This window comes from Schistocerca piceifrons, chromosome 5 (assembly GCF_021461385.2).
Source record: "Schistocerca piceifrons isolate TAMUIC-IGC-003096 chromosome 5, iqSchPice1.1, whole genome shotgun sequence".
Lineage (NCBI taxonomy): Eukaryota > Metazoa > Arthropoda > Insecta > Orthoptera > Acrididae > Schistocerca > Schistocerca piceifrons.
Window position 1 is genome coordinate 540872421 of NC_060142.1, and position 27342 is coordinate 540899762.

The 27342-nt window shown below is 38.5% G+C and overlaps 2 protein-coding genes across 7 annotated transcripts in view; one reads left to right on the forward strand and one right to left on the reverse strand.

Annotated features, from left to right (window-relative positions):
- LOC124797866 (peptidyl-alpha-hydroxyglycine alpha-amidating lyase 1) overlaps window positions 1-15257 on the reverse strand; it is a 97944-nt gene extending 82687 nt beyond the window's left edge. The window contains exons 1-3 of one of the 4 annotated variants that reach the window (XM_047260942.1): window positions 15010-15257; window positions 2868-2944; window positions 2560-2773 (exon numbers count right to left, since the gene is read on the reverse strand). In XM_047260942.1, the coding sequence (XP_047116898.1) occupies window positions 2560-2773; window positions 2868-2944; window positions 15010-15025 (307 nt within the window). In that variant the 5' untranslated portion in view covers window positions 15026-15257. The other 3 variants (XM_047260944.1, XM_047260943.1, XM_047260945.1) reach the window with 3 other exon arrangements.
- A 241-nt stretch (window positions 15258-15498) lies between these two features.
- The window catches only part of LOC124797867 (myocyte-specific enhancer factor 2), an 896186-nt gene continuing 884342 nt past the window's right edge, over window positions 15499-27342 (forward strand). For 2 of the 3 annotated variants that reach the window (XM_047260948.1, XM_047260947.1), the window contains exons 1-2: window positions 15500-15631; window positions 16006-16101. The gene's annotated coding sequence lies outside the window, so the exon portion shown is untranslated. Of the gene's footprint in view, window positions 15632-16005; window positions 16102-27342 lie in introns of all 3 variants that reach the window. The other variant, XM_047260953.1, reaches the window with a different exon arrangement.

A 27342-nucleotide genomic window follows, 5' to 3' on the forward strand; every position in this document is an offset into this window, starting at 1 on the left:
CCAGCTTAAGGGGGGGGGGGGGGGGAGTGGGTGGATGGAGCTGATCACCACTAGGGACCCCGACCACATCTTACTGAGAGACTCCACTACACCAAATGTGTCTTACATATTTTCCAAAAAAATTGTAGCTCTGTCGTAGTAAATTTGTCCCTGTCCATCCTAGTACAGGGGAAAGTGTCTCACTCCAACAGGGAGAGCCTGACAGTCCTTCCAGTGTGTAGCCAGGGAAGGGAAGGCTGTAGGGGAATAATAAGAAGCATTAAATGATCTGTTACCACTCAAAGAGGAGGCCAGATTTTTGGAGCTTGATGTGCTTCAAGTGCAAGCCCTGATACCACCCACTCCAATCAAGGGCTTTCCCCATGGGTGCTCTCCAGCCACAGCAAGGGCCATCTGGCATGGCAGCCATTGCCAGTAATTCCTATGCTTCAGAATGACAAGCAACCCTCCTAGGCATATATGGGGTGGCAATAGCTCAGGTATCACAAGTGTGATCTCTGTGTTGCCAGGGGCCCCACCCAGATGGGTACATAACAGCCCCACCACATGGACTGGCTACACATGCTGGTGACCTAGCAAGACAGAAGGGAGCTAATGCAGGGAAGACAGAGAGGAAGGAATGGGGAGAGAAATCTGTGCTATGGTTGACACTAGGGAGGGAGTTGTTCTTCAAATCACTCACACTGTAGACAGAAAATTAAGAAGTGGAAGTCAAAACTCAAAGAGGGACCAAAAAGGATGAAAGAGGAAAAGCAATGAGAGCCAAAACCATAAGGAATACAGAAAACCAGGTAGATAGTGAGGTCAACATAAGTAAAAACACCAAGAGAGGGGGAGGAGGGGGCAGGGCTGTGGTGTAGGAGTGAGGAGCAAGGATGGGGAAGTAGGGGCAAGGGGGAGGAAATGCAGCCTGGGAAGGAAGACAGGACTGCAACAGCTTGGGGACCTGTGGGAGTTACAAACTTACAAAAGAGTCATGAGCACTGCTGGGAACGGTAGGTAAGAAAAAGGCCAATGGTCAACTAGGTTTACTGGGAGAATTTTGGGAAAGAGTGGCTCAACTGTAAAGGAGAAAACATATATAACACTAGTGCAACCCGTTCTTGAGTACTGCTCAAGTGTTTGGGATCCATATCAGGTCGGATTAAAGGAAGACATCAAAGCGATTCAGAGGTGGGCTGCTAGATTTGTTATCGGTAGCTTCGAACAACATGCAACTGTTACAGAGATGCTTCAGGAACTCAAATGGGAATCCCAGAGGGAAGACCACATTCTTTTTGAGGAACACTACTGAGAAAATTTAGAGAACCGGCATTTGAAGCTGACTGAAGACTAATTCTATCACCGCCAAAATATATTTCACATAAGGACCATAAAGATAAAATATGAGAAATTAGGGCTCATAAAGAGGAATACAGACTGTAGTTTTTCCCACACTCTATTTATGAATGGAACAGGAAAGGAAATGACTGGCAGTGCAACAGGGTGCCCCCCCCACCGTGCACCATGGAAGGTGGCTTGTGGAGCATGTACATAGGTGTAGAAGTAGACACTGAGTTTTGTGTTAAAGGTGGATTTACGCTCACTGCTGTACCGTGCCACGTACTGGCCACATCTACTACACAAGTTAAGTGTTTGTCTTCATGAATGATAATGAACAGTTTGTTCAGAATTTTAACATCTTTCTTTACTGTTTTAGAGCTTAATGTCACTACCCTCTAGATGTGACACAAAACATTGGACCATGGCCATAAAACAAAAATCACCAAGGGCGCAAGTGCCCGCCATGAAAGCCTGCACTGTGTGACGAATATTATTTGCAAACTCCTTGAACACTCTCAGCACAATGGCTGTGGGGGCTAGCTGAACTGAAATGAATGGAATATACCAGACTAACAGTGACAGCTTTCCTTAACTGGCAATGTAGTCTGACTTTGTTAGCAGTGAGCACTGGGCTTAGCATCTCATCTGCTTTTGTGTATGAACATGCAGCATGTGCAGTTAAAAACACACACAACAATACTCAGCAGAGCAAAGATAACACAGAATGGTGACAATGATACTAGTGTATTCTGGGCTAAGGTTAGTACTGAACTGAAACAAGTGAACATTGGTCCAAAGTTTTACTCTGCCCTGCAACTTTCTGTGAATCTGCTGCTCACGCAAGCTGTTGAACCAAGAGTCTTCCTTTAGTTAATAGTTTAATTAGTTAGTTTTAGGGTGTTTGATGTAGTCATTAGCAAACAAGAGTAAAGGTAGAAAAAATGAACTAAGTGCACTTAATGGGGTCTATAATGAGAAAAAAACCAAAATTTTCAAAATAAAAATCACTTTTTAATATTCCAGGTTTATCATTATAATAGATTTATCTTTTCTTTCTTGACTTATTGTGTTTTTCAATTCAAACCCACTTTCTTGCCCTTAAAGGAGTGTTGCATTCCAGAAAGTTCTTCATACAACAGTTATTTTGGAGCATGTGAGCTTAAGTAATCAATATTTATGAATTATGCATGCACCCTTCCAACAATTTCAAAATGCAGTTATTCACTGGTTACTCACGACTTTTTGCTGTTGAAGAATCACTCAGTGATGAGTGTGCCAAGGTGTTCTGAGACTCTGATCCTTGCAGCTGCGAATCAGGTATTTTCTGTTGGTAGGGAGAATGTCGCCATGGTGATCCTCTTTCAGGGGAAGTATGATGGTTCCCAAGTTCTGTATAATCACCGTACTGTTCTTTCTCTGCCTGTGTATCTGACAGTTCATTCTCTACACCCTATTGAATGTCAAATACACACTGTTAGCATGAATTCAAATTTTTAGATTTACAGACACAAATATATATTTTACAACCTGTAGCTCTCACTTACAGAGTCATACTGTGAAACCACTGCATCCAGGGATGTCAACAGTACAGCAGTAAATAGAAATATGTAATTCATCATTCCTGAAACATAACAATCTTATATCTCTTATGACAACACTAAAAATCCAAATAAATATTTTTCTGGCTCTTATGGGAATATTCTGTTCTAATTTTGTATCATTATTCAGTTTGTAGAAAGAATTAATTAAGTCAATAAATCTCTACCAGTTATAATGAGATGGAAAAAACTCAATTAAAAATTAACATGCGAGTACATAAGCTAGCTCTTTAGGTAGAAAAGAATTGTCCTTTCATACAAAGGAGAATTATTCTTGTGATCATGTCGCACTCTGCACCAAACAACCGATCAAATTGTGAGTGATTACACCATCAAGGTGTACCCTAGACCAAACGTCGATGTACAAGAACTGAAGGATGCTGGATGGTTTGACATTAATTTCTACAAGTTATGCTTGTTGTCCATGTTCCTTAGTTCACCGTCAACTTTTTACTAGGTTGGTGCACAAGTCCTTAGTGTTTTTTGATAAGTTTGATAAAGACAACAGATACATATAACAGAGTCCTTTAATCATCAATAATATATTCTCCTTCATTATTTACAACAGTCTGCCACTGCTGGGGTAACTTTTTGATTCCGTGACTGTAGAAATCATGTGGTTTTGAGGCAAAGAACTCATCAAGCCATATTCGGAGCACATTTTCGGCCGGAAAGGAAGTTCCTTGAAGGTTTTTCAATAGAGAGCGGAAAAGGTGTTCACGTGAATAACATGGGTTTGGAATGATTTCCCAACCCAACTTCCGTATAGTGTGTTTTTTGGTCAGTCTAGCAGAATGCAGGTGGGCATTATTGTGGAGCAGTATCAGTTCACGCAGTCTTCCTGGTCATTGCTCTTGGATTGTGTCTGCGAGACATCAATTGTTGACAATAAATGCTAGCAGTAATGGTTACACCTCAGGGACGCAATTTGTTGTATACACCGTTGTGATGCACCAGATGCAAACAATTTTTTGTGGATGTATGCAGATCTTTGTATTGGGAGTTGCTGCTTTCTTTTCCTCATGTTAGCACAAAAACATCACTTTTTGTCACCAGTAGTGATACGGGGTAGGAACGGTCAGTACTGTTCACGAGCCAATTGATAACGAGCAATCAGAGATGCATATATGACTACCTGCTGATGTCTGTGATTTTGGCTTAGGGTATGTGATACCCATTCATTCAATTTTTGAATCTCCACACTGCATGAAAATGTTGCACATTGATGGAATGATCACAGTTTGCCAGCTCTCGAATACCCTGATGTGGATGATTGCAGATTAATGCGTTTAAATGATCTTCATCAAACCCCGGTCTTCCTGAATGTGGAGAGTCACTAATGTTAAAATGATCCTCCTCAAAATGAGAAAACCATTTTCTTGTCATGCTCTGTCCACTCGCATTATCCCCATACAGAGGGCATATCTTTCTGGATGCCTCCACTGCTGTCACCCCTTTATTGAACTCAAACACAAGAATTTGATGGAAATGTACCAATTTCTCCCCATTGGCATTTCATTTTTTAGCATCTCCACTAACACCTCCAAATGACAACATGTAAACTCAAATAGGAACAGTGAACTACAAATATAAAATGACAATAAATAAATAAACCCATTGCGACTGGAACACCAACATGCAAAACAAAAAGGCTACGAATTTATGCACCAACTTAATAATATAAATATATTGTTCCTTTTATTGTATTTTTAATGTTCATTTTGTATTGCTGATTTTAATATTCATTCAGCTGTTCATCTTGCTGTTCACTTCATTGTTAGTTTTTATTGGTTCTCTTTACAGCTAATTTTTATTGGTTCTTTTACAATCCAACATATTGCACATTTTGCTGCTCATTTTACTCCATATTTTATATCAAATTTGCATAAAACAAACTATTTTTTTCCTTAAAAACAAATTAAATTGTAAATATCTTTCATTACAGACCACTCATGATGCTTTACCTCAATAAAGCAAAACGTGTCTGGTGGGGGGGAAAAAAAACAACATGCATTTTCTTGTAGTTGTAACAATGGACCAAAAATACCCTCAGGAATACTAACATACCTTCTGTGGCAAATACTTAACACAGGGAATAGGAGAGTATTGTATTATTATTATTATTATTATTATTATTATGGATTTCCAGACAGAGACTGGTATCAGTGACCATAAGGTGATTGTCGTAATAATGATTACCAAAGTAAAATGCTCAATTAAAACAAGTAAAAAGATTTAAATATTCATTAAACTAGATAAAGAAGCAACAGTGTCATGTGTCAGGAACATGAAGCATTTAGCTCTGGGCAGGAGCATGAAGATGAGCTGTACCTGAAGTTCATAATAATTGTTGACCAAGTACTCACTAGATATGTACACATTAATACAGTTTATGATAGAAGGGAACCCACTGTATACAGTAGTTTCAAAGAAACTACTAAGGAAACAAGTAGAGGTGTAATGTGCATAAAACAAGGCGTAGGACTATAGAGAAATGTTAAATGAGGTGTGTTTGGCTTTCAAATGGGCAGGGAATGATGCCTTCAGTGACTATCACAGCAGAATCTTATCAAAAGATTTCTCACAAAACACAAAAAAATTCTGGTCAGATTTAAAGACTGTTATTGGCACTCAAGTTAGTGTCCAGACACTCAGGGATTACACAGAGACTGAAATTGAGAGTAGCAAAGCAAAAACAAAAACGGTGAACTTCTTACTGAAATGTATAGGAGGATCCAGGAGTACTGTCCAGTTTAATTCTCAGCAATATTGTAAAAAGGATAGATTGCTATTCACCATAAGGATAACATATTGAGGTGCAGACATGCAGACGATGGAAGCTTTTGGCCAAGTCCTTCATCGAAAACACACACACACACACACACACACACACACACACACACACACACGGGGGGGGGGGGGGGGGGGATGCGGAGGGATAATATGGTATGAATTGGAGGGAGGGTGTGAGAGGAATCAGTGCTGCCTGGCAGGGTGTGCAGGAGCTAGATGGTAACCGAACAAGACTGCCAGGCACACTGTCAGGATGCTATGGGGAAAGTGGGGGTGGAGGGGGGCAGGGGAGGGGAACATGGAGCAGTATAGGATAGGAGCAGAGGTGGGGAAAAGATGGGTTGGTGTATTGGCTGAGAGCGAAGCACAATGAGGGAGAGGGAATGTGAACTGGGACAACGTAACAGGACAGAACGGGCAGAAATTGTTGGGTGGAGGGCGCGGCGATAGCATGTTACCATAAGCTGAGCCTGGGATGATTTAGGGAACAGAGAACATGTTGTAAGGATAAGTCCGAACAGTGCAATTCTCCCATGCATCACCAGCTTTTTTTAATCCTGCAGAAGGGAGTTATTCCTACAACAAATCTTCCACTCCTGCAATCATCCCAGCCTCAATCCACAGTACCCTACAGCCCCCACACCCCTCACAAAAGTTTCCACCCCCTCTGTCCTCCTCCACAACAGTTTCCACCCCCTCTGTCCTATCACCACCTCACAATTTACATCCCCTTACCCTCATCATACTTTGCTCTCTGCCAATACACCAACCGATCTTTTCCCCTTCTCTGCTCCTCTCCTTTATGGCTCCCCCCCTCCCTCCCCCACAGCATTCAACGCTGCAACTGGCAGCCTAGTCCAGCTACCATCTAGTCCATGCATGCTCTGCCAGGCAGTGCCAACTCCTCTCCCCCCATTCATACCCTGTTATCCCTCCTCCTTCCCCGATACCCTCCGGATTGCTGCTTGCATTCAATGTGATACCTCTGCATTCTGGCCAGCGAAGCCACAGATGGCAGTCATATGTGAGTGAGGTGTGCTTGCTTGTGTGAATGTAATGAGTGTGTGTGTGTGTGTGTGTGTGTGTGTGTGTGTGTGTGTGTGTGTTTTCTTTTCTTAGAAGGCTTTATCGAAAAGCTTACTGTGTAAGAGTCTCTTCATTGTGCCTTTCTGCAACTAAACATTCTTCTTTACAGTGAGTACAAATACATCCTTTTCATGAAACCATATCAAAACTGAGTGATACAAATATTAATGTCAGTGATGGTGATAAATGGCTGGAATTCTTAAAACTGAACAAAGTTCCAAGTTCTGATGGAATCCTTATCAGATTCTATACAGAATGAGTGGCCAAGTTATTATCTCTTTTGATTGTAACTTACTGTAGATCCCACAAACAAAAAACTGTTGCCAGGAGATGGAAGAAAGCACAGCTTGAATCTGCCAACAAGGATATCAAAAAAGAACCATATAACTAATGTCCAACATATTTACACTCATCTGATGAATCTTATAGTATATTCTAAGCCCAAATTCCATGAAGTAACCTCTAACAGAATAATCTCCTCAGTGTCAAACAGCATGGATTCTGAGAACACTACTCATGCAAGACCCAACTCACACTTTTTTTCAAATGAAATCCTGAAAGCTATGGAACAAGGCTATCAGTTAAATACAGTATTCGAAACATTTGACTCAGTAAGAAACCTACACTTATTATTGAAAGTACAGCATAATGGGATATCAGGTGGAACTTGTGGGTGGATTGAGGCTTTCTTGGTAGGAAAGATGCAGCATGTTGTCTTGTGAGAGACAGAGGAATGTATCTCCAAATGTGATTTTCAACTTTTTAAACTTATGTTTCCATGGTAATCAGCTAAATGTTTGGTCAAAATGATGCATCTCTCTCTCTCTCTCTCTCTCTCTCTCTCTCTCTCTCTCTCTCTCTCTCTCTCTCTCTCTCCTCCTGGTGAGAATAATGTGCTGCATACCCGCAAGTTGCGAGTTTATTTTACGGACAGACAGACATATTGACACTTACGCTCTACTGTCTCAAATAAGCTCCTCTCAGTTTTGGGATCCGCAAGACATATTGTCACTTATGTTCTTCTAACTCCTTACTTTATGCAGAAAATTTGGAAATATGTTTAAACCCCAGCAGAGACCATTATCTGCTTGTTTTGCATATCATCTTTTTCTTGCACTTGTGCACTATTTTTTTGTGTACTGAAAGAGAAACTGAGTGAGATGACACAATGGTTAGCATACTGGACTCCCATTCAGAAGGACGATGGTTCAAACCTGTGTCCGGCCATCCTGATTTAGTGTTTCTGTGATTTTCCTAAATTGCTGCAGGAAAATTCTGGTATGGTTCCTTTGAAAGGGCACAGCCCACTTCCTTCTCCAGCCTTCCCTAATCTGATGGGACCAATGACCTCGCTGTTTGGTCCCATCCCCCAAGTCAACCAATCGATTGAAAGAGTAGTACATGTTTGTAGCAGGTAACAACAAGCCTTGTGACATTAGGTGGGAAATATCGCATCACATCTCACTGAAGAATCATTCGTTCGTCCGTCAGTTCTCGGGACAGTTTCTGTACTACGTTTCAAGCAATTTCACTTCTCCTGTGGTATCAACAAGTGGAGAAATGCTAGACAAACCAATGGCTGTCCTTTGTAAGCATTGTCAATGCGGCCATATTGCTTTCATTGTCATGTCATATTTTGTTTATTTTCTTGAAGGGTTCACTGTGCAGAGGTTAATGCCAGTATGCTGGCAGTATGCACTCTCTGTTTGATATAAAATTACTTCAAGAAGAAGGAAACTGGTTGATCTAGCGATGAATTAAAATTACCACAATGAAAGGAATTCAACATCCAATAAAGGTAAGTCAAATTAATATTGTTTTTATCTAGGAGACGGTCATTCATTGAGGTATAGATTGTTAATATGATTGACTTGGTTTCTATTCATTTTTTTATTTATTTTAAACATTAGAGAAGAAAAGAATAGTCAAACCTCGTCTATAATACAAAACAATTTTGATATGGAAAGACTGTAGGAGGAAAGTGAAGAAGTGTATTATGAATTCAAAGTGTTTGGTTCAGGTTCATCAGATAATAACATACCAAAATGAAACACAGATTATTCATTATTCACCACCACCACCACCACCAACTCTGAGGCCAAAGAAAAGGAGAGCTGCAGTGCAGCTTAACACATAACAATCACCAGAAAAACTAGCCAGTAGCATCATGTATATTTCAAGAACTACAAAGATTGTAGATGGCCATCCGGTTATTTTGTTGTCAACACCTGCAGAGGACAAAATCAAAATGGTAATATGAGCACCATTTTCTTCACATTATATAAACTCTGAACACTCCTATGATACAGCAATGCTCCCCTAAGCCTTGCCACTCTTTGATGGAGTGTGATACAGCCCATGCCAGTACAGAGAGTGCTGAAAAAAAATCTTTGTTGTTCAGACTGCTTCAAAACAAAGGCAGTATGAAGTCATTGAAATGGGATAGAAGGACTTCTGGATTTCAGTGCTATGCAGAAAGAATGGTTGAAAAATACAAAACCTGACAAGGGAGGAAGTTAAGTACAATGGCTTAAGGTCATGCAGCTTCAGTATCACAAATTGGTTGTAATCACATCTTTTTCAAACATTTCCATGATCAACAATTAAAAAGTTTGCAAATTCAAGAAAATCTCAAAATTCTGATACAATCTGTGTGGAACCAAAGTACAATGGAACACTAGAACTCCATGAGGAGAAAACGAAAGACCTCTTGGATCTTTGCCACATAAGCATATCAAGGAACAATATCACATATTTTACACAAGTCTTCAAGAAGAGAAAGCTGGAGATTCAAACCACGGTAACAAAGGTTGTTATGAATTTAGTGAGAAAATGAACATTGAGTTGTGATGTTGGTATACAAATACACTAATCTGCTTTTATTTTAACTGGAATCAGCCTGTTTTTAATATGAAAAATAACTTTTTATATTACATTTTCTCAGTCAAATGTTTATACGTGAAGTGTAAAATCTCTGTTTAGATTGATTCGCTTAGAATCATAATCATATATGTCCTTAGAACTATATTAAACAATAAATAACTTTGAATCAGTAAAAATTATTTTCAAAGATACATCATCATCTGACAGCTTTTTAAGTGTATTCCTTGGTGGTTTAGAGATTTTTCAATAAAGTTTGTGTTACACCACTGAAACAGGAAGTTTACATATTAAAATACCTTCTTTCATCTCTCCTGCAAAGTTCCTAAAATGGAGTTGTGTTCCTCTGATTCTCACACAGCGATGTTATCTTGGATAGTGTGTCATTGGCAGGAGTAGAGGTAATTACAAGCATGACCATGGCAAGTGTGAAGGGCCCTTGCTGTACATGTTGTAAATAAAATGACTTGGCAGTAATAAAAATAATAATAATAATAATAATAATAATAATAACAGAGTAACCTCAGACTTTTTTTTTGTAGGTGATTCAGTTCAGAATAATGAAGTACTATGTGAAGAAAAATACACCAATAGCTGGTCACATGTTGATAAAATTTCAAAGCATCACAAAGACTGCCAAACTGCTTGAAATTTTCAGAAACATAAAATAGTACACTTCACAAAATGCCTGAACATTGTATCCTATGACGAAAATATCAATGAGTTACAAATGGAATTAGTCAACTCTAGCAAATACCTTGATGTAATAATGTGAGGTGGGAAGGTAACATAGGCTCAGTCATGGGTAAAGCACATGGCAGACTATGGTTCACTGGTAGCATACTGAGAAAATCCGACCAGTTTACAAAGAAGACTGCTTACAAGACATTTGTGGTGTCTTATCTCAGAATTCTGCTCAAATCTGAGAGACCCATACTGAACATGACCAACAGGGGATACTGAAATGTATACAAGGAAGGGCAATGTCAACAGTCACAGGTTGGTTTGAGCCATGGGAGAGCATCATGGAAATGCTAAAAAGATACTTGAACTAGCAAATACAAAATGGAAGCAGCGAACACAAAATGGAAGCAGCGAACAGTCCAGAAACAAGAATGCAATAAAGAGCAGCTTGAAACAGCAATAGCATTGTGGATAAGTGGTCATAGTGTTGGACTGCCAAGTGTGCGAACCATGTTCAAAACTTCATTGTCCTAATATTATCTTCTTTTTTTTTCACAGCATTATAAACTGTCCATCCAGTCACTAAAATGTTTGTTCTCTTTCTGTAGTCTTGGCAATTGTCATACTATACAATAGTTATAAACCATGAGTATGTGGTAATAATACATTACCGTTGCAAGTAAATGTGATGAATAGTGAGCAGGCAAAATACCAGACAGCTCACAGAAATGAAAACAACAAATACATGGTGTGGACTATTTTACAACAAAGGAATTCAAGAGTCAAAACTCCCAAAACGGAACACAACTTTAAAAATGTTAAAAACATGTTTTGATAGAGCACAGAGAAACTGTGTGATTGTGAAACTGTTGCATTCATTTGTTGCAGCTTATTGATCAACTGTTATGTTTTCATCATTTCCTTGGGAGTGATCACAGTCAGAATCACATGAACACCTATATCAAACAAGCAGGCATATCTCTCTCACTCGCCAGTCATACAAGTTAGGGACATCGATAAAAGATTCTCATCTTATGACACATGTACTGTCACTAACGCCATGTATGACACACCAGACATGTTTTCCAGTGGAATATTTAGTTGACCTGTCGCCTTTTCATCAAACTTCACAGTTTCCATTTGAAAGCCAATTCTTTTTGGCTACTAATAGAGTAGTTGTGCACAATCAACTATCATTATAGGTCCCTACTTTACACCTTGCTGTTGCAAATGGATGTTATGCCATGACACAGGCACAAATTTGAATAAAAAAATAAAAATAAAAAAAAGAAAGAAAATGGGGACTCACCCACTTGGCAGTCTAACACTGTAACCACTTAACCACAATGCCATTTCTACTCCTGGCTGCTCTACATTGCACTTTTCATTTTTGACCTGACTAACTGCAGCGGCCACACAGGCACTGTTGCAGTAATTTTTTTCTGGTGCTTCATAGTTGAATGGAATTGAAAGAAATAGTGATACATGGTACAATGGGAAGTACCCTCTGCCACATACTTCAGAGTAGTTTGCAGAGTATGGATGTACATACTCATACTGACTCAATAAATATATCATGAACCATAAAATTTCTCTTTGAACACTACATGAGGTGCTGCACTGGTTAAAAAACTACAAGAGGACTCAGCCCCCCATCTGACCATCCAGATTTAGCTTTTCTGTGGTTTCATTCAGTCTGTTAATATGATTACCAGAACATTTTTCCAAAAAGAGTGTTTGCCAGTTTCCTTCCCCATTTTTGTTCAATATGAGCTATCTCTAACAGGCTCATCACCAACTGGACTTCAGTCTTCCTTTCTGGAACCTATTTGTGCTCAGCAATTATTCCAATCAGATAAGGGTCTAGACAGAAAAACCAGTATGTCTCTCAAGGATAGGTGGCACAAGTGTCTTATGAATTACAACCTTTGGATGTAACTCACAGGTCAAGTGAAATTGGATATCTATAGCCTCCATTTCAAGGTTCAAGTGCTGTTCCTTTTGATAATAATGGTCAGCAAAATAAAAAAAAAAAATATTTGACTGATACCAAATTTTGTGGCCAAAATTATGTAATTTGTTAAGTAGTTATGAGAACAAATAATTTTTGAAGAACTGCCAACGATTATGGTCAGTATTTTACTATTTTATGAAGTACAACACAGACAGATGTGGTAGTGAGCTAAACACAATGCCTTTCATAGTTCTATGTTTGCAGCTGTATTCATTTACACATATATGTGGAGTCAGTTTGATTAAATCTATCAGTCCTATTTTGAACATTCCTAGCAGATTACTATTGTGTTTCTGATCAAGACCCAAACCCGGAAACTTGCCCTACATAAGCAGAGCTCTTAGTGGCTAGGTATCCAGGTATGATTCATAGCCCATCCTCAAACCTTCAATTCTGCCAGTCCCTATCTCCTATTTACCAGTCTACATGGAAGAGATCTTGCATACTTTGCTGGACTAGCATTCCTGTATGTATGTGATGAATTGGAATCATTACACAATATGTGATGACAAGGAAGAATTAAAAGGAATTTGTAACAAGTGGCTCCAGTTTTGGAAGGGCATGTTACAATCACCAACTGCTGTACTTAATTATTTATTTTTTACTTATTCATCTAGCCAAGTATTGGGCAGAATACTTCCTAATAAAATTGTACTTGGATACAAGTGATGGCTTTAAAATCATCTTATGGCTAAAATTCCATGTACAATGACCACAAAAACCCAACAAAACTGCATCTCCTGGCAACACACATTTTGAAAAATTTCTTATCTAATACAAAATACTTCATGGTATAAAGTTGTTTCATTGACAGGAAGTACCACAAAACCACCAGTCAGTTTGCTTCTGTTTGCCTCACTGTCAAGGAGCCTCTTAGTATTTTCTGTAGTTCTGCGTTTATAAACCAGTCTACAAATCTAAAGGTCTAGGGTTCGATACATGGTCAGTCAAATGGTTCAAATGGTTCTGAGCACTATGGGACTCAACAGCTGAGGTCATAAGTCCCCTAGAAGTTAGAACTACTTAAACCTAACTAACCTAAGGACATCACACACATCCATGCCCGAGGCAGGATTCGAACCTGCGACCGCAGCAGTCACGCGGTTCCAGACTGTAGCGCCTTTAACCGCTTTGCCACACCGGCCGGCCATGGTCAGTCCTAGAATTTCTGTCTGTTACTAGTCATTTCTTTCATTGATGGCCATCTTTGTTAATGTGAAAATACCAAGTTACACTGCAGTCTACGTTAAATTCCACAGCCTTCAATAATCAGCTGTGACAGTCAATTCTAACATACCATCTTCAATAGGACAAAACCCAGTAAAGCACTTGTGCTGTTCCAGCCAACCTTCAGGTTAATAACAGCTTTAGCATACACATATTATTGCATTTTTCTTACTTTCAAAATTTACATTCCGCCTCCCATGGGTATCTCATAACTTCATCCAATTACTCTATTGTAATACAAGTGGCATTTGTACTCTTTTCAAATCTGCGTCATACTTGTTTAACTTTCGAAATGTCGTAGCAGAAAGCCACTACAGTAAGAGTCGTGGCATTTTAAGACGTGCAAGAATCCTTAAATACTAATTAGAAACAAAACCCCGCACCTGGACCGAATATTAATTTTTTATAACAAACGCAGCAGGAATTATCATTGGATTTTGTGATTTTTTTCGGTTTCCGGTGGGGTAAAAAACTAATTATCTACGCATCTCATTCAATGGAGCTGTAATTCATGACCCATAAAACTGCACCAACAGCTTCAATGCTGTTGGGGTTCATCTGTTTCAATTTTTCTGAAGTATCAGACATTACATACAGCACACACATGTAACGAACTACTAAAGAGCGAGTAGCAATACCGTCATTTCCAAGACAGTGAATGCGTTCTCTTCAGCTGCTAACGATTCCACGTTAGCAAGTCTTTCAGACAGGGTTTTTCTACAGCGCTTTAGATGATTACAGAATTTAATCATTGCCATTCAATTTAAAGTTATTCACTTGTATCGCAGGACAGAACACACGATACTTATTCACAATACATTTTACTTTCTATATGTCAGAATCAAACTTCTACACGAAATAACAGCTGTTTACAAAAATTGACAACTAACTGTGCAGGGGTACCATCACAACAAATGTACTTTCACTTGGCCCAATTCTCTCTTCCCATATTGAACTGGGATTGCAGGCAGTACTTCACATTCAGAGTTGCACATCATTTTAGGCAAGACCTTGATTAGAGTTTCACTAAACGATGGATAAACGGTACAGGAATTTACCTTGAGCGTGAAATAAACTACACAGCGTAATTACACAGTGAAAGGTGGGGGGTGGGGAGCGCAATGAAATTAAGTACTATCACTCAGTGATTGTGTAAACATTCAATTGTTCAAGTATTATAGAAGTTATCGTCTTCGTTTCTTATATGATACGTTTTCATCAACTCTACAGTTGGAACACATGAGCAACTTCATAAGTTTTCTCTAGCTCTCCAAAAATACAAATACTTGTTATTAGGAAGCCATGGGGACATGTTCCTAGGCCCCAGTAAAAATTATTACGAGAATTTACTTTTTTTCAAAGATACGGTACAGTAGTCTATTAATCTTGTGTATATGAAACTACCTTTTGCACGTCCCATGCTGTGCTGAGCGTTAAAAGATTAAAGATCGTGAAATATATTGTAGCTTGAACTTTCTTCAGAGCACAACCCATAAGAAACCATCGGAACAAAGTAAGCAGCTACCTGTCTCCTTCAATATAGCTACTCCCCACAAAGATTTTGTGGTATATTGCTAATCAGAACTACATTTTCTACTACGTGGCATTCGCGTTTAGAATCCCTGGATTTATAAACTCAATTACGTTAGTGTAACCGGCAGCAGTTTGTCCGTCAAGGTCATGGGGCCTGCAGGAGATGAAGGTTGGCGATTAGTGATGTCATAATGACATCATCGGGAAGGCTGTCGTTCACTAGAAGGTTTATATTAAGTGATCATTCTCATTTCATTTTCTTCCCATTATTAATTTCATTTTAACTAACTGTCCAGCACGCTACTTGCTATGCTGGCGACCAATTAACCTCTCGTGACCGCAACACAGTTTCAAATCTTGATCTTGTGTCCGGGCCAAGTCAAACGCGCTAGGAAGGATCAATGACGTCAGAGGAAGTGCACTTGTAAGCTAGAAACACCGTGTTGTGTTGTGTAGAAAATATTCCTCCGTTTACATGTTGTAAATAGTTAAGGTAAATAGCAAATGCGGGATATATCGTAGTTATGCATAGCTGAAAGCAAATACAGAAGTGACAATAGTGATCGTGAATCCACAAGACCGAAATCTAGTGTGTTGACATCGATACATTTCATATCTGAAAGGAGAATGTAAAAAGAAGGCGTCAGAGGTCAAATCTTGAATTCCGGTGGAACAGTTGAGTTATTTATCTGAAGACCTTCATGATATTGGGGAGACGCACACCACGCAGTATTATTCCAGTCGTTGACAATTACGTGTTCTTTTGAAAAGTTTTATTCCCGCTGTTTGAATTCTAGTAGCGTAATCAGTATCAGCGCAGATAATTGTGTGTAAATTATATGGACCTTTTTTCTATTCACTCTGCAGATCGTGTATGCTTTTATTATCCAGTCATCCCGTGAGAATTATCAACATGTCATCTGTTGTTCCAGAAGTATAGGACTTCTTTGTACTTCGCTACAGGTAAGAAGGAACACAAATGTTTCTGCATGTTTTGCATTTTATGAGTTGAATGCGTAGGTATATAACTCAGTTCTTACGGCATGACGTTCTTGTTTCCTGTCGTAAACAAACCTTTTTGTAGACGCATTGGCCAAGAATATGTATAATACTTGTTGCATAATAATTGTTTGCTGCTAAATGGAAAGTAGAAGAAAACTAATTTGTGTGGTTGTTTCGCGTCTTCTGGCTTGTGACATATAGTTTACCAATTTAATACAAAAATTACTTTTTGGTAGCATACAAGAACTAATTTAGAACTTGCCCAGTACACATAAGCTGAAACTCTGTTTATGTGTTTGAGTTGTGTAGTTACTCTTAACATTAATAGATAAGGTAGATATTGGTTCACAGCAGTTAGTTCAAATATATGCAAAATCATTTTCTTTGGCGTGCTGTGTAATGTTATTATTTGATTTGTAGTAATTGACACCTTGTTAGATTCTACAGCAGAAAATTTTTGTGTCATGTTTATATTACCATTGAGTTGCAACTCATAACAGTGTGTGATGCGGCTCACAGATCGCAAATTTTCCCTCCTTCATTGGGAAATAAGCAGTTCATGTATTCTGTTCCTTAGGTTTTGTGTTGGTTTCAAATTCTTGTGTTGTGTATGATACAAGTAATGTAATGGATACAGGTTCTGGATACCATTTTCTTAAGATTTTAACCAATTTCTTTCCTGTAAGTTTTTGAAGCTATGTCAGTTATACTAATGTTTTTTGACAGTAGATGGATATTACAGTAGGTGGCGTTGCACTCTGCTGTGTAATTTTTGTCAAGTGTTGGTGGTCAGTGGCTTCCTGGTTTTTTGATCTACATCACATATACTTATGAAGGATTGCAGCTTTTATTATGTCTTTGCCCTTGTAATTATAACATCTATAAATATATACTCTTTGTCTGCAAATTTTACGAAGTGTAGTGTCTTGTGCCTGATATAGTCTTCATAAATACCGTAGATGCATGGTTTTATATTTTCTGTTATAGCCTCAGTGGTTGTAGAAGAAATTGCTGACACTTGGGATGGAACACTTCTTTTCTTTTTTTTATATTAGTTCCTTCAGCCTGATCACTGTAAACAAGCATGGATCGTATCATTTGAAATTCCAACCTTATTTGTTTTCATTTTATCTGCTTCCACAATTTTCACTTCTCCATTTATCGGTTTGTGACTTTATTTTCAAAGGAGTTGCAGCCTTCTACTTATCATATTCTGTAATACAGGTTCTCAACTGACTCAAGCTTCATGCTTGTCACCATTTGCATGATGATTACACCCGCCATGATAGTCGTCTTTGGATCTTTGCCATTTGGAAATTGTGAAGACCCATCACAACAAAGTGGAACTGGACCAAACATTTTCACATCACTGTCTTTGAAGAGCCAGACATTTGGGTGGTATAGCAGCTTTGTGACCTAAAGTTGTGTAGTGGAAAAGATGATAAGGAGTACTTTGTTGTTTCTTTCTTAGCATGGTACAAATACAACTATGAAGAGAGAAGAAGGAAATGACTTCTCTTAGCATTAATATCTCTATACTGTTTGTTGTTAAAAAAATTTAAAAAAAGCACCATAAAAGATGTCAGCAACAGTTTGTAAAGTATTAGAGCGAACATTCTTTTTTTAGAAGTTGTTGTTAAAAAGTGATTAGGTGCAACTACATTTGATGTGTTACTGGTATTTGATAATAGTCAGTTGATTGAATCAAAATTTTCCAGTTAAGTTACCATTTCAAATGTGAATAGCTTTTATTACTGATTTGCATGAAAACTCTCTGATCTGGAAATCTGCACTGTGCAGAAGGTATTTAAAGCACTTTGTATGCATAATGTTTGTGTGTTATATCACTGTTCTGGATTGATGTCATGCCCTAGTATTTGCAAATCTGGAGCTACCTTAACATTCCAAAAGAAATCAGGAGAAACATGACAAAGATTTTTGTACCTTTACTGTTGTAGTGCTCTGTTGTTAACAGCTAGTAGTTGTCACACATTGCAAAATATTGGTTACCTGGTCATTTCAGAAGATAGTTGTTACTTCATGATTTTATTTTCCAAATTTTATAAAAATTAAATATTTCTTCAATGCTGTCAAGAACATCAGGATTTCTGAATGATGCTTCTTTGAGTGTTGATCTACCTTAACTGAATTTTGAACTGCCATTCCATTTCAACAGAACAATTGGTTCAGTTGGAGTTTATCCTTCCTGCATTGCTTTTTGTGAAAGCCATCAATCTTCTCTATTATTTGTCATTACCCTGTTGGAATATCCAGTCTTATTTCTAAAATATTAACATTACAATATCTGAAGTTGACAGATCACATAACTTTCAAACCTGATATTATTGTGTTTGGATCATTATCACAGGGATGTAGTGAAGTTTGTGATACTACTGTTCAGCTCTGACCAGTTGCATCATCCTCACATTCTCTTTGAAATGAAGATTGTGCCAGCGTGCGCACCTGTGGCTTAGCCTGAGGTCTACATTAGGTTGGAATACGATAGTTTGATTATGAGTTGCTGAAACCAGTGCAAGTACCATGACATCGAGGTATTTTCGGATAATGGATGTTTTGCGATGATTGGGCAATATCTTAGTCTAAAGTTTAAGTTAGATTAGGTCATTGCTCAGTTATGAGTTGACAAAGCCACAAAATGTGTTGTGACAATCTTTTTTATATGCTTGTGCATACTATGGTTGTAGTTACATTCCCAGTGAGAAACCCATATTTTCCCTTTAGCTGTAGTCTGACATTTTCAAATTCTTAATATGTTGCCCAAAACCCTCATATTTCTGTGGGTCCTGATACTTTGATAATCATATTGTACAGTACTTCCCTATTCTTACTCATTCTGTTATGGTGTTTGCTTGGTTTTCATTGTTAAAATTGCGATGTAGAAATTTTTTTTTTCTCCCCAATCAAGAACGAAGTGAAACTGTCGAAGGTGTTCATTGTTATAAATATCTTCATTTTGCCGACTGCAGTTTGTATCAATCCATTTCCTTTGGTTAGAGATATGTTTTGCGTGCTACATTTTGTATGTGTCACCTCTGTCATCATTCATCTATGTTTTGTACCTTGTTTAGCCAAACAGAAAGATTGATGGTACTGGGGAGATGTTTCAGCAAAATGTACAGTCTTCTATAATATTTATACAGTGTCTCAACGAGTTTCTCTTAGGTGTCTTCACCACATAAATTCTGTGGCTAGAACGTGATTGGATATTACAGTAGACAACAACTTGCCAAGGCATGCAAATTAAAATATGTATAAGTAACCTACATGCTTTGTGAATGTTTTATTAACCTTCTGTGCTATAATAGTTAAAGGGACTGAATTAACTTACTAACCTGTGTTGATTGCTCATTGATATGTATGCCTTTGTTTCTGTGTTGTATATGAAACTGAAAACAGCTGTTTTGTATCATGAAACTGAAATTCATTATTAAGTACAGTAAATGCTAAATAATGTGAGGGTGCTTCGGAACATTTCTGCACTTTCATTTCTATGAAATTTATTTATATTATTTATTTTTGTAACCTTCAGAAGCAAGTTGCTTTTCATAAAATGCTGGTGGATAAAAGCACATTTTTAGAAGATCACTATTTGCTTTAGAAAAGAAGTCTGTTGATTTGGGTATTATTCCTGATGCTCTGATTGTCGTAGGAAAATCTGCCTTGTGTACCTTCTTTCAGCAGAGCAAACGAGTTAGTCAGGGATCACCAATAACACTTCATGTTTAATATTAATTCAAAATCATCAATACGTATTAAAATCATTATGAGGTTCTTATGAAATACATAAAATTTTCCACCAAAGTGCAACTACAGATGAAAAAATTTGACCTAAAATACCATTAGTACCATTCCTTATATGACAAAAAAAAATAGCTATTTTTATGAAATGAATCTCCAAAATTACATAGACTAACACAATTGACAAACCATATTACAAGTATTTTGAAAGACGTACATTAAAATTAGTCCCTTGGAGCAGACTACATTCTCAAAGAATTATTAAAATCATTGAGAGACTCGACCATGACAAAACTGTTCCACTTTGTGTGCTAGAAAAGCAAGTGCTGATAAATATAAATATTAGTGAACTGTCAGTTTAATAATTCGTGGTTGCAGATTTATGACATGAGTTATTTACGAAATAAAACTGATAGAAGCCAACCTCGGTGAAGATCAGTTTGGGTTCTGGAGAAATCAAGGAACATGGAAGGCCCTGTGTCTTGTCTTAGAAGACTGACCAAAGTACTGTAAACCTAAAATTACAGTATTTCTATATTTAGAGAATGCTCTTACAATGTTGACTTGAATACAAACTGTAAAATTCTGAACATAACAGGATAAAATACAGGGAACAAAAGTTATCTGCAACTTGCACAGAAATCAGATTGCAGGTACAAGAGTCGAATGACATGAAAGGGAAGTAGTGACTGAGAATGGTTGTAATGAAGACTAAATATAATTGTCTGTACATGAGCAACCAGTGGGGAAGTCAAGGAAAAGTTTTGAAGGGTGACTAAAGTCCAGGGAGGAGGAGGAAAAAAAAAAGAAAAAGGAAAAACTTTTGAGGTTTGCTGATAACATTGTAATTCTCTCAGAGACGGAGGAAAACTTGGAAGAGCAGTTGAATAGAATGCATAGTGTCTTGAAAAGAGGGGGCAAGACGAATATCAACAAAACTAAAATGAAAGTAATGAAATTTCATTGAATTAAATCAACTGATCTGATTGAATTGGATTAGGAAATGACACACTAAAAATAGACGAGTTGGTGATTTTTGTTATAACTGATGATGGACACAGTAGGCAGGATATAAAATGCAGAGTGGCAGTAACAAGAAAAGTGTTTCTGAAAAAAAAGGAATTTGTTAACATGTCACATAAATTTAAGTGTGAGGAAGTCTTTTTCCGGAGAGATTTGTTTGGAAACGTAGCCTTCGCAGAAGGTGTGTATGTGCTCTGATGGAAGATGTTGGATTGGGATAAGTCAAAAGCCTCTCATTGACAGTAGAATCTCTACATTACTCTCCATCGGTTCATATTATTAGCTCAGATGAAAATCTGGTGGGCACTGATAGGTGGGCGTCAACCCATGGACGTCAGCAGCAAAGTGTTGTCACGAAGACAACTGCAGCTTGCGTGCTCCATGTAGCTCGGGCATGGAACAACCTTGTATGGTAAACATTTCTGGCACATGGCTTAGTTAAATCATGAGCTAATGTGACAGCCCGGCATGGCCATGCCAAGAACAGGCCAGGTGGGAAGTGTTCCGCAGTAATGGGAGCATGAACGTCTGGGAGTGAACCCCTTCTGGCGATGGTGGATGTTTTGACACTCATCTGATCAGTGTTGTGGGTGGATCCCCTGCCAGCTGCTCCTGTCAAGATGATGGTGATGAGGCAACAATCTCTCAAAGCAAGCACACGCTGTGATGGACACCAATTCTGACTAATCAATTCGATGGCCTACCTTGCTGGACAGCCGGTATTTGTTTGTACCAAAGCAGGTGTCTTGTATGATGCGTGCCAAAGTGTCCCTGGTTTTAGTGATTAGCCAGGCACTGACCAGTAGATGGGCGGTCGCTATAGCATAATGCTGTGCCAGCGTATTGTGGCAAGTGATATTTTTTTGGCATCAGGCACTCTTTCCTAGGCTTGTACTGTTTGACCTTGTACGTAAGTGGAACATATATGCTAAGCTGTTGAGAGAAGAAGAGTATAAAAGCTTTCGAAATGTGATGCTAACAGACTATTGAAAATAGGCATGTAGATCGAATAACTAATGAGGTGGTACTGAATCGAATTGGGGGGAAAATAGAAATTTGTGGCACAGCTTGACCAAAAGAAGGTTTGAATAAATGATTGGGCACATTCTGAGGCATCAGGGAATGGTAGTTTGGTAATAGGAGTGAGGAGGGGGTTGAAAATAGTTGTGCAAAACCAAAACTCGAATACATTAATCAGGTTCAAATGAATGTTGGTTGCAGCAGTTACATTGAGATGATGAGGCTTGCACAGAATAGAGTAGCATAGAGCACTGCATCAAATCAATCGTCGGACTGAAACCCAGAACAGCAATGTCACATGCCAAAATTGCAACAACCATGAAATCCTAAATACTTTTACAATGTTAAGACTACACCTGGTCCTTTAGCGTAACTTATTTAGTTCATAGCTGGAGCACATCAGAAGTGTGACTGGGGCTTGATGCTTTGAGGTTCCTTCATGATTGTCCTTGCTGGATTCGAGGCTCACATGAGTTCTTAAGTTCTCCCAATTGCACATGAGAAATTAGATGCTAAGCAAGACATCAGTAGTTTTTTACCTTTTTCAAAGGATAGTGTAGTTTCAAGTTGTGAATTATGGCTTGCTCAGATACTAAAGTCACACTTTTTACACCAATGTGAAGTGACATAATATGGGGGATCACATGCTAATATCCTCCAGAGGTGAGACCACCACTGGTAAAATTAATACAACAATTCCTACCAAGAATTGCCTCTTTCAGGGTGTAAATAAAAGTGTGAGAATCAACATTGCTGTTCAATATTATGACTCCATTTGAAAGTTTCATCTTTTCTGTTAAATGTGCCATCATATTGTAACTTTCTCTCCAGTCTACTTTAATTGGTGCTGACATAACTTAGAAAATGTGAACTTCCCTTTTACTATGACTTTTTAACACAGCATTCCTAGTGCAGATTTCATGAATGACACTGTTGTAGACAGAGAAGTCGCAATGCTGGAAAGTTGTAGAGAAATACTGGAGGAGCTACAGAGGATCCACACTTGGTGCAGGGAGTGGCAATTGACCCTCGGCATAAACAAGTGTAATATAATGTGTGTACATAGAGAGAAATATCCTTTACCGTTTGATTACACAAGTGCAGAACAATCACTAAAAGCAGTGACTTCCAAGTGTCACATAGATTCTCGGCCAGCTCCAGATTTTCTGCGTCATGATGTGGATTATTGTTATATTGCTGAAAACATACCTACCTAGAAGAGTCAGCCAATGTATTGCTTCTTCCTCTTACGTATATTTCATGAAGAGACCTTGAAGATAAAATTAGGTACATTCAAGCCCTCACAGAGGCTTACCAGCAATCATTCTTCCTGCAAACCATACATGACTGGAACAGGAAAAGGCAGTAGTGGTACTGGTACATAAATTACCCTCCACCACACACCAAAAGGTGCCTTGAAGAGTGTAGATGTAACTATATTATGAAAAGGATAGTTTCTACTCACTGTATAGCAGAGATGCTGAGTCGCAGATAGGTACAACAAAAACACTCTCACAAAATGGGTTTCAAAGCCTTTGTCAGAAACACACACACACACACAAACCATAGTCTCTGGCAGCTGAAGCAGTTGTGATTTTGTGTGTGTGTGTGTGTGTGTGCGTGTGTGTGTGCGTGTGTGCGTGCACGCGCGCGCAGTCTATTTTAGACAAAGGCCTTCTAGGCCGAAAGCTTATTTTGTGACAGTCTTTTTGTTGAGCCTATGTGTGGCTCAGGAGCTCCACTACATGGTGCGTAGCAACTAGCCTTTTCATAATATTGTTACATTCCATCCTGTATTTTCCATAGAGTATAGATGTAGATGTACAGGGCTACTTAGAGGATTTTACTGCATAACCAAATATGGTGCTGAATTTCTTGAGGCACTGGTCTCCGCCGGCCGAAATGGCCGCGCGGTTCTGGCGCTGCAGTCTAGAACCGCGAGACCCCTACGGTCGCAGGTTCGAATCCTGCCTCGGGCATGGATGTGTGTGATGTCCTTAGGTTAGTTAGGTTTAACTATTTCTAAGTTCTAGGGGACTAATGACCTCAGCAGTTGAGTCCCATAGTGCTCAGAGCCATGTGTGTGCACTGGTCTCCATTTGTAGAAGCTTGGTGTATATATGCAGACTGAAGTGACGAATGAAAATTTGCACCAAGCTGGGCAAATTTTCATTTGTTACTTCTGTCTGCGTATATACATCATAGGTGTTTGAGGCTTGAAAAGGTCTCTGGAACAAGATGGTTTCATTTGAAGAGACACATGTGATTTATACCATTTTCCAGTTATCTTAGGTTGAGGTAACAGTTGTTTCTCTAAACCTAATAAACATGTAAATGGTGTCTCTAAGAGTGCCATGGTCTATTTTCAGTCTTGTCTTGTCCTTGTCCTTTTGCGTTGTTGTTGATGGAATTTTGAACCCTAATCTTCCTTCAGTTCTTTTTTTGTCCTATTTCATTCCCACTTCCTGCTCCCCTCCCCCCTCTCCCCTCCCTCCCCCCCCTCCCCCCCAAATGAGCTTTCCTTCAATAAATAAAATCTAAAAACTATTGGAAATATCTTCTTAACAGGAAATTTTACGGAGTTCAGGATTAAAGTATGCAATTATTTAAGCATCCCTAAAATAAAATTTTAAAGATCATGAATACAAAACAGGCTGTATTTCACAAAAGCTGATTGTATAATGAAGAATTGGTATGTCATTAAAATGTGAATCAATAAAAATTTACTTTATGGTACCAATGTATATAAAGCAACATTTTATTGTAAAATTTTATGGTTGTAGAATTGACGAGCATGCATAATACATGTACAGGCATTTGATGTCTCTACCTTGTGTTTTAATTTTGCTAAAGAGTCATTACTAACAGGAAATGTGAAATAGTCAAGCTTTCTAGTTATTAAGCCAAATAAAGTTACATTTTCAGATTTTAATTATACATGATATGAGTGATATGTATTAGAGGAATATCATAAAGTCTTGTCATAATTTCCCTGAAAGTAAGGGAAAATACTGCATAAACTCTTGAGGATGAGAAAGTATTTTGGAAACAGATCAGACTGACATAAGATCATAGAACTGCTTCACCTCTGTATGGAACTTGCTACTTTAGAGTACTAAAATGTGACAACGCATGGACATTTGTAATGAAAATTTGACAAGAAGTTGAATGTAATAAAGAAAGGACAAGACTACCTTGGTTAGAAGATCTTTTAGCTTGAGTAATTTGAGACAGAATTTTTTATATACTTTATCGCAGCAATTGTTTTAAATTGTTGATTTAGGCTTTAAGATGTGAAACCATCTGATGTTTTATTTATCATTCAGCCCTCAGTAAAGTGTGCATGGTGCAGCCACGAAGTTAAAACCACCTACAAAACAAGCAATTATCTCATTTTACAGTTACAAAATTCTGTCACAGCAATGTGGCGATGTTTTCTGGGGTATAAAGTTAGGCAGATGTCCACAGCATCCTTCAGCCAGTCTTAGATTACTGTATTGATGTAGTACACTGTAATATCAATGTTAGAGAGAAGGAAAGTTTGTACTCACCATATAGCGGAGGTGCTGAGTCGCTGTAGGCACGACAAAAAGATTCACACAATTATACCTTTTGGCCAGGTTAGTACAGCAACATGAGTTGATCTTGATGTGGATCTACAGCCACAGCATTGATTTGTCATATACAGGATGAACCAGAACTCCACCAACAAACTTTTAGAGTATTGACCAGACCAGGTAAAAAAGTCTAACAGGTGTGCTCTAAAATGTATAACTTAAAAAGCTATGAGCACTTGTTCATCATTGAAACACATCTATTCTATCGAACAAGTGCTTGTAGCTCCTAAGGTATTCATTTTAGAGCTTTTAGAGCCATGTTAGACTTCTTTAGTGGTTTATACTACCACCTCTGAAAGTTTCAGTGGACTTCTGCTTCACTTTGTCTATAATTTGATTATAAAGCTGAAAGACTTATTTTAGAGAGCTTTTATTATGGGTTTGCCATTTTCTTGATTGGTTAGACCTTGTTGTCCGTTTATTGCTATCTTTTGTCAATTTATTTCTCCCTCTGTGCTCTTTAAATAATTTGTGTTGTTTTTAGAATTATCTTTTAAACGACTGTTTCTTTCCTGCTGTATGAATCATCAAAATTAGAATATTACTTCTGCACATTTTACGATGGGTGTTTGCACTACAACATGCAGATTAGTCCATTGTTACCACACCACGTCCTTCCTATTTTAACATAATCTGGTTTGAGGGAGACACTCCCCATCTGCCCCCACGCCAGTGAAGGGAAAGGCGATTACTGTATTCTAATTTGGAACCAGGGAAGACCCCAGAGGATGTGGATAGCTATAGACCTGTCTGACCTACCAATCACTTATGCAAGTGGTTTCCAGTGCATTGCAAGCCAATGACTGAGCTGGAACCGCAAGATGAAGAGCCTCTTCTCTGACTCACTGTATGGAGTTTGGGAGAGATGGTGTGTTAGTGATCACCTGCTCTGCCTACAGTCTGCCACCTGAATGGCTTTTACGCATTGCCAACATCTTGTCGTCGTCTTTTTTAACTTCTTTCACTTGCATAAAGCTTGTGACATCACATGGTACCACCATCTCTCACCGCCTTTATGTGAGTGGGACTTCTCTGGCCACCACCTGATCTTCATTCGAAATTTTCTCTGTCTTTGGTACTTCAGAGTCAAAGTCAGTAATTACTACAATGAGTCTCACATGCAGAAAACTGAAGTCCCATAAGGCATTAGTGTGGAGTCACAGAGGGAATGGAATCTGTAGTCTCACCATTCTAATATGTTGATGACAACTACATGGTGTCATAAGGGAAGTAGAATATTGAACATGTACACATAGCTTCCAGTTCACTTGTACCAAAACTTGCATCATGCATTTTGATTGATCGATGTAGTAGAACAGGTCATCTGCACTCATCATCTACCTACATTATGAATTGCTTATGTGCCCAAGAAAAACAGCCAGTCAGGAATTCCAGTATCAGCCCAGTTCAGACTTTTGCTTGCTTAATCTCAATCATCTGGTTATGTTGCACATCCCCACAAATTTGCTTAGATCTTTCTCATGGCCCAAAGGATCTGATAAGGCCTTGGTTGTTTACCAGTTGTTCCTCTCAGTGCTTAGTAAATACTCCAATTCAGATGTCATTTATAAGGGTCACTCAAGATTTGAAGACTGGACAGACTACATCTTTATGGCAGAACTGGTGACGATCATGTATGCCCTTCACTGCATTTGCACCCAGTCACATGAATATTTTCTGTTTTGAACTGACTCCAGTAGCTGCCTACAGCATCCAGTAGTATCACCCATATAACACCTCCTAGAACTCAATCACAATAGGAAGAGAGTGGCATTCCTCTGCC